At 36.2% G+C, this 12,020-nt stretch overlaps 1 protein-coding gene and 1 long non-coding RNA gene across 5 annotated transcripts in view; one reads left to right on the top strand and one right to left on the bottom strand.

The window, feature by feature from the left end:
* Window positions 1-10,827, top strand: part of LOC105343293 (dynein axonemal heavy chain 10) — a 32,843-nt gene extending 22,016 nt beyond the window's left edge. For all 4 annotated transcript variants that reach the window (XM_066079955.1, XM_034443050.2, XM_066079957.1 and 1 more), the window contains 23 exons: window positions 208-358; window positions 835-923; window positions 1,046-1,243; window positions 1,432-1,665; window positions 1,768-1,865; window positions 2,088-2,269; window positions 2,364-2,506; window positions 2,742-2,959; window positions 3,498-3,719; window positions 3,942-4,089; window positions 4,206-4,341; window positions 4,926-5,080; window positions 5,406-5,624; window positions 5,785-6,058; window positions 6,304-6,407; window positions 7,125-7,280; window positions 7,407-7,946; window positions 8,088-8,393; window positions 8,489-8,660; window positions 8,816-9,159; window positions 9,441-9,608; window positions 9,729-9,909; window positions 10,027-10,827. In XM_066079955.1, coding sequence (XP_065936027.1) covers window positions 208-358; window positions 835-923; window positions 1,046-1,243; window positions 1,432-1,665; window positions 1,768-1,865; window positions 2,088-2,269; window positions 2,364-2,506; window positions 2,742-2,959; window positions 3,498-3,719; window positions 3,942-4,089; window positions 4,206-4,341; window positions 4,926-5,080; window positions 5,406-5,624; window positions 5,785-6,058; window positions 6,304-6,407; window positions 7,125-7,280; window positions 7,407-7,946; window positions 8,088-8,393; window positions 8,489-8,660; window positions 8,816-9,159; window positions 9,441-9,608; window positions 9,729-9,909; window positions 10,027-10,319 — 4,731 coding nt within the window. In that variant the 3' untranslated portion in view covers window positions 10,320-10,827. The remainder of the gene's footprint in view (window positions 1-207; window positions 359-834; window positions 924-1,045; window positions 1,244-1,431; window positions 1,666-1,767; window positions 1,866-2,087; window positions 2,270-2,363; window positions 2,507-2,741; window positions 2,960-3,497; window positions 3,720-3,941; window positions 4,090-4,205; window positions 4,342-4,925; window positions 5,081-5,405; window positions 5,625-5,784; window positions 6,059-6,303; window positions 6,408-7,124; window positions 7,281-7,406; window positions 7,947-8,087; window positions 8,394-8,488; window positions 8,661-8,815; window positions 9,160-9,440; window positions 9,609-9,728; window positions 9,910-10,026) is intronic.
* On the bottom strand, window positions 1,988-2,536 carry LOC136274003 (uncharacterized). The gene is made up of 2 exons (XR_010712256.1): window positions 2,395-2,536; window positions 1,988-2,260 (listed from the first exon to the last, which is right to left on the bottom strand). It is a non-coding gene; the product is annotated as an uncharacterized lncRNA (long non-coding RNA).
* Window positions 10,828-12,020: the final 1,193 nt, after the last annotated feature.

Raw genomic sequence — 12,020 nt, forward strand, 5'->3', positions numbered from 1 at the left:
ACTCAAATGGGGAAGGAATATATGAAACTATTGATCTTGATTAATATTACACAAACCCTTCAAGCTCTAATTGTCTTTCTTCATTCCATTTCTGCTGTATTTTAAGAGCAAAGACTTGCAGACTTTGCACGAATAAGTATTACAAAGAATTCTTTTAGCATTCTTGAAGCAGTTTAATATTGCAGTATCTTTTCTTACTTTGATTAGATTCGTCAAGAGGCTACAGCTGCAGGTTGTCCTCATATTAAAGAAATGATCTGGCAGTACTTTGTCAACAAGTGTGCCAACAATCTCCACATTGTGCTGGCCATGTCCCCAGTGGGAGATGCCCTGAGAACAAGATGCAGAAACTTCCCAGGTATGTCAAAGATTTGGGATAAATTGTAACTTTATATAAATAGTGCCTGTTTGGGAGGGTAAGAGTTGAAATTGACACCCCTCAAAAACCATTGTCAACCTCCGCTTCACGTCGGTTGACAATGGTTTCCTCAGGGTGTCAATTTCAACTGTTATCCTCCCAAACAGGCACTATTTATTTTATTATACTGAATGTCTTAATTTTAGAGATTTTTTTTACTGCTTTTATATAGTAATGAAGTGAAGTCCACGGTGAACCGTACGCACATAATTTATGCGCATGTAACAATTTGTTGTGTTACCCGTTGCTAAGTGTGTTGCTAACGCTGTGTCTAAACCAATCAGATTTCAGTATTTAACATGAAAGTATAATAACATTGTTTTTACCGTATGTAAAGAATGTTTATAGAATATCAATTTTACCTTTTAATGTGTTAACAAATTATGAATACAGACAATGTATACTGTCATTTTTAGGAATGGTGAACAATGCCAATATTGACTGGTTCTTCCCCTGGCCAGAGCAGGCCTTGTATGCTGTTGCTAGTGTGTTCATTTCCCCAGATGTAAGTTGACTACTGTTATGATATATCAAAGTATCATCAAGAACTGGTCTGTAAAATGCTCTTCTGTAATAATTGATCAAGTCATAGTCAAGTGGTTAATCTTTATTGGCATTTTTATTTAGAACCAGTTGATTCCTGAGGACAAGCGACAGGAAGTGGTTAGCCATATTGTGATGGTCCACCTGGATGTGGTGAAGAGCAGCAAACTCTTCCAACAGCGTCTCCGTAGAAACAATTATGTCACTCCCAAAAACTACCTAGACTTCATCAACTCCTACCTTAAACTCCTAGAAGAGAAGGACAAATACATTCTAGCCTTGGTGAGTACTGAATTACAAGCTTTACATAAAAGTGAAATGTTGAGTTCTTTGGCTGAAATTACATATTTTTGATTTGCATTATTGATAGTCTTAACATGACTTGCCATGTTATATAAGTTTGTTTTTATTAAGTGATTTGATTCAAATTTTGTGAGATGCTGATGCAAAAGCGATATTTCTCTGTTCAGTGTGAACGTCTACAAGGAGGTTTACAGAAGATTGCTGAGGCCAGTGAACAGCTGGCTGTCCTCAATGACAGACTGGCTGTACAGAAGGTGGCTGTGGCTGAGAAGTCTGAGGCTTGTGAGATCATGTTGGAGGAAATCTCCACAGGTACTGTCCAGGCCACCGAGAAAAAGTCCCTGGCCGAGTCCAAAGGCAAGGAGATAGAGGAGCAGAATGTCGTCATTGCTAAGGAGAAGGTAACTGCTGATTATTATTAGATGTTCACCAGAGGTCATTTCAATATAAGGTGATTCAAAATCTTCATTGTAGATAATGAAACCCCCCTTTTTTGTTAACAGGCAGATGCTGAAGAGTCATTAGCTGAGGCATTGCCTGCCTTAGAGGCAGCCAGACTGGCTTTAGAAGACTTGGACAAGGGAGATGTCACAGAAATCAGGTAACAACAGGGACTCTTGTTATTGTAGGTTAATTTGTGTTTATTGTAAGTTACTTTGTGTTTTATTGCAGAAGGTTTCTTTGTGTTTAATCAACTATAGAAATTGATATGATAATATGGAGTTAGATGTGAGGTGTAAATTTATTACAATTTACAAGTTTCTGTACAAATCTTTAGCTAGGCAGAATAATTAATCATTATTAACTTTTTGATTTTGAAAAGGTCCTTTGCCAAACCACCGCCAGAGGTACAGAGAGTGTGTGAATGCATTGTAGTATTCAAGGGAATCCGTGAAGTCTCCTGGAAATCAGCCAAAGGAATGATGTCAGAAGCCAACTTCTTGAAGAGTCTTATGGAAATGGATGTTGATAGCATCACTCAGAGGCAAACACAGGCTGTGAAAGGTACACATGGAAATGTCATCTTTATTATCTGGCAAAGTTTCATAATTATTTTATACATGTGTATATTATTTATGTATATTGAAATGTTTGACAGGGTTGATGAGCGACAAGAACTTGAACCTGACCTTGGAAGCCATGAAGTCCATCAGTAAAGCAGGCTCTGGGTTGCTTAAGTTTGTGGAGGCTGTGATGGGTTATTGTGTGGTGGCCAGAGAAATCAAACCAAAGAGAGAAAAGGTAATACATCAATTAAGAATGAAAGAAGACATCATTTAGTTGTTTTATGAATTTACATTGTAAATGAGATAAAGACAATTGAAATTTCCTTCTAAAGCAAATATTATGAGAATGTATTTTGTGATCAGCTTTTTGAACTTGGTAAATTTTTGAAAGTTTGGTATATTAATCCTGTGTTTCTTATTTCTCAGTCTATATATTGGATGCATGCATTATTGTATACTTTGGTTTTAAGGTGGCAAGGCTAGAGAAGAACTTCCACCAAGCTAAAAGAGATTTGGATAAGATCACAAATGAAATCAACAAGCTGGAAAATGAGTTAAAAGAACTTGGGATGAAGTATGAACAGGCTATGTCAGAAAAACAGCAGCTGGAGGAAGAGGCAGCCATTATGGAACGCCGTTTGATTGCTGCCGACAAACTTATTTCAGGTTTAACATCAGAAAACAAGAGGTAGGTTTTGTGTACACAGGCAAAGTTATTTATGTATAAGAATACTTTTTGTTGGAGTTATGGGACTTTGACCACAATAATGACTCCGTTTTATCCAAAAATTGACCTTGTAAGCGCTCTCATGCCTACAAATTTTGACGGATTTTCATTAAATTTATACCAAATGTTTATACCACTAATACTTTGGTCAAGTTTGAAAATCAGCATTGGTCGATACTATTTGTTGGAGTTATGGGACTTTGACCACAATAATGACTCCCGTTTTATACAAAAATTGACCTTGTAAGCGCTCTCATGCCTACAAATTTTGATGGATTTACATGAAATTTATACCAAATGTTTATACCACTGATACCTTGGTCAAGTTTCTAAATCAGCCTTGGTCGATACTAGTATACTGCTTGACCGGCGGGGGACCCATGAATTCTATTCTTGTATAAATCTTATATCAAAAATGATTTTTGAGACATGTGAATTGTAACGAAGGTGGTTTTAAGAGTTACTGGTACCCAGAAGTCAATGAGTTATCATATTGCAGATGGCAGTTGGACTTGAATGATCTTAAACAGAAACGAATCCGTCTGTTGGGAGACTGTCTAGTGAGTTCTGCTTTCCTGAGCTATGTGGGAGCTTTTAGCTGGGAATTCCGTAATGATATGGTGTACACGGACTGGGTGGAAGACTTACATAAAAGGGAGGTCCCACTGAGTGAACCATTCAAGCTGGAGGAACTACTGACCAATGAAGTGGAAGTCAGCAAGTATGTGTACAAGTCTTTACAGAGAAACTGTGAAAATTGTAATGTTTATAAGAAATAAACAACTTGATGAAATTGTGCAACTTGATTTGAAAGATGAGCTTTTCAAAAATTGGATGACTAAATTTTAGGTGTTTTAAAAACAAATTTTTTTTTAATGTAAACTGTATAATTCTGTAATAATCTTATTGCTATTAAATTTGGGTGACTTTCCTTCTCCAACAGGTGGACATCAGAAGGTCTCCCTCCTGATGAGTTGTCAATTCAGAACGGTATCTTGACAACCAGGGCCAGCAGATTCCCTATGTGTATTGATCCACAGCAGCAAGCTCTGAACTGGATAAAACGCAAAGAAGAGCAAAACAATCTGAAGGTCTGAAAATAAGACTTCATATTCGTTTGACATCATTATATTATATCATAACTATTCAAATATTTTTTTGCATGTAATAGTCAAATAAATTGAATATGAATATATATATTTCATAGGTGTGCACATTCAATGATCATGACTTCTTGAAACAACTGGAGCTGGCTATTAAGTATGGTTTCCCATTCTTGTTCAAAGATGTGGATGAATACATTGACCCAGTCATAGACAATGTACTGGAAAAGAACATCAAAGGTGGAAAAGTTGCTTCCTTTCATTACTTCATTTTTTCCAAATAAAAATGTGTATAATGGGCATTGTTAGTAAAAAAGAAAAAAAAAAACCAACAAAATATGCATTCACAAATGAAAACTGCATACCTTTGAACTTGATACCTTGTATAATTTTTTTCAGGAGGTTAGTTCAAAATTATCTTAAACAGGAAGTATCAAGCATGAATTTGTCATTAATGTTTATTTCAACTTGATGTTTTGTTTTATTTTTATCAAAAATGCAATATAGTAGAGAGAGAGAGAGAGAGAGAGAGAGAGAGAGAGAGAGAGAGAGAGAGAGAATGATGATGATGATGATGATGATGATGATGATGATGATGATGCATGCATGCATGCTGTTCCCATTCAGTTATTGTTGTTTATCATTTACTGGCTGTTGATGTTCTATATGAGAGTTATATGTTTCTGTGTTTGTTGTATAAGCACAGTACATGTCAAACCTATATATTTCTACTTGATATAAATGTTGATCAAATTAAACAGAAAAGTTTTTAAAAGCTTGAGTTTTAAGGACTAATGAAGACTATTTCTGTTGTGATGTTGCAGGAGACAAAGGTCGAGAGTTCATTCTGCTAGGAGACAAGGAGGTGGACTATGACCCCAACTTCAGGCTCTATCTGAATACTAAGCTGGCCAATCCAAAGTACTCCCCAAATGTGTTTGGAAAATCCATGGTCATCAACTATACTGTCACACTCAAGGTATGTTGTCATTGTCAATTTTTTCTGTCCCTTAAACTGTAAAATTAAGATTTTTATACTCTTTGTATTGTAAACCAACTTTCATTTGTGTGCAAATGAATTTGGCTACTAGTAGAATCACAAGAGCTCCATTGTCTGAAACACACAAGATGGTTATTTGATATCTTTTGTTCTTTATTCATATTTTGAAAATGATTTTTGTTACGAAATTTAGTTGCTATCAGCAAGATCATTACAGGATAAAGAAAAAATCTTTGCATATAAAAGTTAGTTTATAGAACCTGGTATATTGAAATTTTATATCAGTCCTGCATATTTTGCCCAGGGTCTTGAGGATCAGTTACTGAGTGTGATAGTGAAGTTTGAGAGGCGAGAGTTGGAGGAGCAGAGAGAGCGCCTGATCCAGGAGACCAGCACCAACAAGAAGCTCCTGAAGGACCTAGAGGATGCCCTGCTCAGAGAGCTAGCCCAGTCCCAGGGCAACATGTTGGACAACATGGAGCTGATCCAAACACTGGAGGAAACCAAAACCAAGGCTACTGAGGTCTGATTAACTCACCGCCCTTCGGCATAAATTTGTTTACTCTAAGTTTGTGATGTTAGATTGTATATTGATAATTCATAATTTAAAAACGTTTTTTCCAACAAAAAAATCAGAGTTTTCTGTAATGTGCATGTAAAACTTCCATGCCTTCAATTTGTAGGTGTCTGAGAAATTAAAGCTGGGAGCTAAGACAGCTATTGACATTGACAAACTCCGAGATGGCTACAGACCTGCAGCTCGGAGAGGAGCCATTCTGTTCTTCATCTTGGCTGACCTGTCCACCATTAATACCATGTACCAGTACAGCTTGGATGCCTACCTAGGGGTGTTTGAGCTCTCCCTGAAGAAGTCCATGCCTGATGCCATTCTACAGAAGAGACTTAAAAATATAATGGACACATTGACACACAATATATACAACTATGGCTGCACAGGTGATTATCAGTATTTTTAACTACATGTAATTTGGTGTTCATTGCCATCTTTTAGTACGATACCAGGCATATATTGTTAATGTATTTTTTATTAAGTATTTATAATTATTCATGGTGAGCATTAGAGCTTGCTTTAATAGTAGGTGTTTCAGTTTAGATTTTTATGAGCAGTTTTCAAGAAAACTTCGTTTTCTGTGTACTGATATATGAAGTTTGTTGTGAAAATATTGTATTATCTTATGCAGGTATCTTTGAGAAGCATAAACTGTTGTTCTCCTTCCAAATCACTATCAAACTGGAACAAGATCAAAGTCATGTAACCCAAGAGGAGCTTGACTTCTATATCAAGGTACAAATACCATTTTTCTTGTTCACATTCAGTAAAATGTATTACCCTGTTCCCTAAATTTTTTATGACTGGAAAAAAAATCTCTTTCTCCATTTATCTCTATGTACTAGTATATGTAATTTTTTGTGTAACTATATCTTTGATTTGACAGGAACAATATCAGATTGCTGAGTTTGATACACTGTTGGTAAAGGGGATGTCAATGTCATTGCCTGAGTCTTAATTGTAGACATCTCCTCACGCTCCTAGTTATCTATGATATTGTCACTGAGATTTTGACTTAAAATATTTGTTGACACAGTCTTAGGTCCATGCATGTTAGGAATTGTCAGATTTGTATCTTAGAATCGGAGAAGGTTCAATGGCTGATTCAACCCTATGTTGGCTGAAACTGTTCAATTGGTTGGCTAATAGTGTTCACAGTTCAAATTCTAAAAACTGTACATTATATATCACTAAATCAGTGCATGTAACAAAAATTTACAAATGCAGGAAAATTCAGATTGAAATGCTTTGATGTTTAACACGCTGGTCAATACTCTGAATGTTTTGTTCTGAAATTCACCTTTCATTGCTCAAAATTGTTAAGAGTCTTCATATTTAGAGTTTTAAAAAAATCTAGTATGTATCATAAATTTATGTTTTTTTCACCAATAATACAATTTAATGAATATTTCAGTTCACAATAAACTATAAGTTTGACATTAAACTCTACAGGGTAACCTTGCATTGGAGAAGAGTCGTCGTAAGTGTCCTTATTCCTGGTTTCCTGAAGCTGGATGGGAAGATGCTATTAGACTGGCAGAGGAATTTCCAGACAAGTTCAGCTCATTAATTGATGACATTGAAAGACATGAGAAAGTCTGGAAGAAGGTGAGATTTCTTATTTTCTGTTTATAGCTAATGTAAATTTGATCAACAACTTCTTAGAGTCTTCTTCAGTACATTTGTATGGATTTGTTTTGTTATGAAATTTAAATATTTTGTTGTGTCTTTTAGTGGTTTGATTCTGACACCCCCGAGGCAGATGCTTTCCCCCTGAAGTATGAGGAAGGTCTGTCAGCTTTCCAAAGGTTGATGCTGCTAAGATGTATTCGTGTGGACAGAATCTACAGAGCTGTGGAGGAGTATGTCACCAAATGTATGGGAGAGAAATATGTCAACCCTCCCATCATCAGCTTCGAGTCCATCTTTGACCAAAGTACACCAGTGTCCCCCATTGTGTTTATATTGAGCCCTGGTTCTGACCCTGCCAGTGACTTGATGAAGCTGGCAGAGAGAATTGAGTTTGGGTCCAACAAACTGAAGTTCCTTTCCATGGGTCAAGGTCAGGAGAAGCTGGCCCTGCAGTACTTGGAGACGGCCATTGCCCGTGGTCAGTGGCTAATGTTACAGAACTGTCACTTGTTGGTCAAATGGCTGCGAGAACTTGAGAAGGAGCTAGAAAAACTGACTAAACCCCATCCTGACTTCAGACTTTGGCTGACCACAGAACCCACTGACAGCTTCCCTATTGGTATTCTGCAGAGGTCACTCAAGGTACGTTCCTGCAAAATTTGATCATCGTATTATCAACAGATATTAAGTTGTAAATACAAAAGTCTTACTGAGCATAATTGTCAAATTTAAATTTACTTTATTATTAATAAGATTTTATACCTTAAATTATTTCAAAAACAGGTTGTCACAGAACCCCCCAATGGACTGAAACTGAACTTGAGAGGCACCTACCACAAGATCTCGGCCCAGGCCCTGTCAGAGTGCCCCCACAATGCTTTCCCATCCTTGGTGTTCACTCTTGCCTTTTTCCATGCTGTGGTACAAGAGAGGAGGAAGTATGGAAAGATTGGATGGAACATTGCCTACGACTTTAATGAATCTGACTTCAGGGTGTGCCAACAGATTCTCAATACTTACCTTACCAAGGCCTTTGAGCAAGGTGATCCAAAGATTCCATGGGCTAGCTTGAAGTATCTAATTGGAGAGGTGAGGATACTTTTTTGCAATGGTTATAAATATAATGATTGATACTAATAGTTTATATCCAATCGTTATGTGATAATTCTGTCTATATCTTGTAGGTGATGTACGGTGGTCGAGCCATTGACGACTTTGACAGGAGAGTCCTGAGGACCTACATGGATGAGTACATGGGAGACTTTATCTTTGACACATTCCAGCCCTTCCACTTCTATCACAATGAAGAGGTAGACTACAAAATCCCAGAAGATGGACCCAGAGATAACTATACTGGTAAGTAGGGCTGCTTACAGCATGATTAAATGAATAAAACTGCTATGGTTTGTTTAAGCAATAGAAACACTGCTAGTAACATAAGGGCTTTAGCTGTTTCATTGCAAACATTAAAAATCAAAGATCATAGATTCATCATATCTCAATATTTTCAGATTATATTGAGTCTTTGCCTCATGCCAACACCCCTGAAGTCTTTGGTCTCCATCCAAATGCTGAGATTGGATACTACACCTCAGCAGCCAGGGACATGTGGAGCCATCTGGTGGAGCTCCAGCCCCAAACAGGGGATTCTGGGTCAGGAATCAGTCGAGAGGAGTTCATCGGAAAGATCGCCAAAGATGTTCTGGCTAAATTGCCTCCGGAGTATGAGATGGACAAAATCAGAAAGAAGTATGGTTTAGACATTCCTCCCACCACCGTGGTGTTGTTACAGGAGCTGGAGAGGTTTAACAATCTCATCATCAGGATGAGGAGGTCACTCCAAACACTGCAAAAGGTTAGAGATATCTCAGTCAGAAATTTGCTATAAACATGTATGAGTTAATTTAGCACCCTGGTTCATATATGAAATATTGTGTAGAATTACCGGTATATTGATTTACATATGCACCTGGTTGCAAAAATGACAAGAGGAACAGGGTAATCCAGTTTTGACAATGCATAATGTGATGGTTGTTAAATAGGATGAAATTTGAGTTTATTTGAAACTAATTTAATTATTACTCATAATCCAGGTATATATTTATTTACTCATATATATTTGCTTTAATTCTTCAGGCTCTGGCAGGAGAAGTAGGTATGAGCAGTGAGTTGGATGAAGTGTCCCGCGCTCTGTTCAACGGTCAGATTCCAGCCATCTGGAGGAGACTGGCCCCCGCCACACTCAAGTCTCTGGGTAACTGGATGATCCACTTTGAGAGGAGACTCAGACAATATAATGCTTGGGTGAGTTTGAGATTAAAATACTCACTCGTTACATTGATGATATTTTCTCCATAGAATGGTCATGAAATTGACTAGTGTTTATTCTGATTTTTTTTCACAATTGTCCTTTCTTTTCTAAAGGTGAATGAGGGTGAGCCCCCTGTCATGTGGCTCTCTGGACTCCACATCCCAGAGTCTTATCTGACTGCTCTGGTACAGGCCACTTGTCGTAAGAATGGCTGGCCACTGGACAAGTCCACTCTCTACACCTCAGTCACACAATGGCAGAGTGCCGATGATGTCACAGAAAGAGCTCATCAAGGTAATCCAGGCTTTTCTTTGTTCCAATGAATATAAATACCGGGTAATATAAATGTTCTTGATTTTCATTGAATTCATGGAGAACATTTTATAAAACAACACTGGTTTTGATTTGCAGGTTGCTTCATTGATGGTCTGTACCTGGAGGGAGCTGCCTGGGACCGAGAGAACTGCTGCCTGATCCGACAGTCCCCCAAACAGTTGATCCAGGACCTCCCAGTCATGAAGGTCATCCCCATTGAGGCCCACCGCCTCAAACTCCAGAACACCTTCAGGACCCCAGTGTACGTCACCTCAGAGAGAAGGAACGCCATGGGGGTAGGCCTGGTGTTTGAGGCTGACCTGGCCACTACAGAACATCTCAGTCACTGGGTCTTGCAGGGAGTGTGTCTCATCCTTAATACCGATTAATCAGGACTCTGATATAGACACTGAAAGATCAAACAGACAGTGTACTTAGCCAAAATGAAAAATACACAACTCTCTGCTTCATAAAACAAAAAGTGAATAAAAAAGTATTTGATAAAAATGTGTAAATGAATATTGATCTATTACGTAAAAGTGACTTTAATTTTTGTACTTTGAAATATGGAGGATGCTCAAAGCTGGATATGTATTTATCTACATATTTTGTTTAAATCATGTTCAGTGATCTCATCAATACGAATTCCGTCCAGTATATTATTTATATTTTTTAACAGACTGTAACTTGTTTTTCACCCTATTTATACAGCTGTGATAATCTCCAAACCGTCCAGATTGATTTAATGTATGTTTAATATCATATATATATACAGTATAGGTACTTTTTAAAAAAAAAGATTATTTATTGTTTTGCTTTAATATTTGTTATTGTTTACATTTGAACAAACTTTTACATTTTGTTTTTGAAATGAAATAAAATCTTAAAAAATGAAAATGTGTGTTGTTGTATATTTAATTGAATTCCCATGCATTATGTTAAAGTATGTGTTGTATGATAGGGTTAATGCCCGAAAGGTTACCTAAGCTTTTATTTATATTATTCATTTGAGTCCCTGATACTTTACATATTATATATTTGAATACTAGTAAATTTTATCTTTTAACTGTTTATAAAATGTATATAATATTATATTCAATTCAATTCCATTTATTGACAAAAAACCCTACAAGTGGTGCAAGTCATATATACAGTATAGGAATATAATTAGTACATAGATTCTCTTATGTTAAATGCATTTCTTTTGTACTTGCACTTACCAAGAACAATAAACACCAAAAACAAAAAACAATATTTATTTTTTGCATTTGCGTTCTTGCATTACAGAAAGTCACTCCCACACAATATGCGATATTCAACATCAATATTTTGCAATAATCAATATCATCCATATCTGAAAACTTCTGAAGTTTTCATTTGACAAGCAGCTTGTCATATATGCTCAAGAGCACATTACCATTATACCGGTATACTCAATAAGAACCTTAATTATTAAGTACTGATTACCACAATCATACACTTTAAACTTTCCCGTGCAAAGTTTGAACGCCAGAATGAAATATCGAACACGACTTACCGACAAAACCTTAAGCCCCGCCCCTTACTTTTATTAGCGTTTCCACACAAGAAAATAATTTTATTCTAATTCATCGAGTTCAACCGAAATAAATTATATCACGTATGAAGTTACAAATATTTCTTGTTGATTTTACATCTGCTGGGTTAAGAATTTTATAAGATACACGTGCGTTATTAAAAATTTCGTAGTGAAATAATTAATAGTAAATATAGACATTTACATAGTGTATTAACTGTTACTGAACATATGCGCCTACTGGAAAATATTATAGACTTTGTTCACGTAAAAGTTGAAAAAATTCGTAAGGAAATCATAATATAGACTTTGTCAACTTAAAGTTGAAAAAAATTCCGAAGAAAATTATTTTGTTTAACAATTATTTATTTATATACATATTGTACATGTATTAATTAAAATAATAAATATCAACATTGATATTAATTTATGTATGAATTACTCAAAGTGATTTCATTATATTGTTTCTTTTTTTTAAAGTATAGACAGGAGTCAGTTACAAGTTGGTTAAAGTGCACGGGTATATTGAATATTG

This window comes from Magallana gigas, chromosome 3 (genome assembly GCF_963853765.1).
Source record: "Magallana gigas chromosome 3, xbMagGiga1.1, whole genome shotgun sequence".
Lineage (NCBI taxonomy): Eukaryota > Metazoa > Mollusca > Bivalvia > Ostreida > Ostreidae > Magallana > Magallana gigas.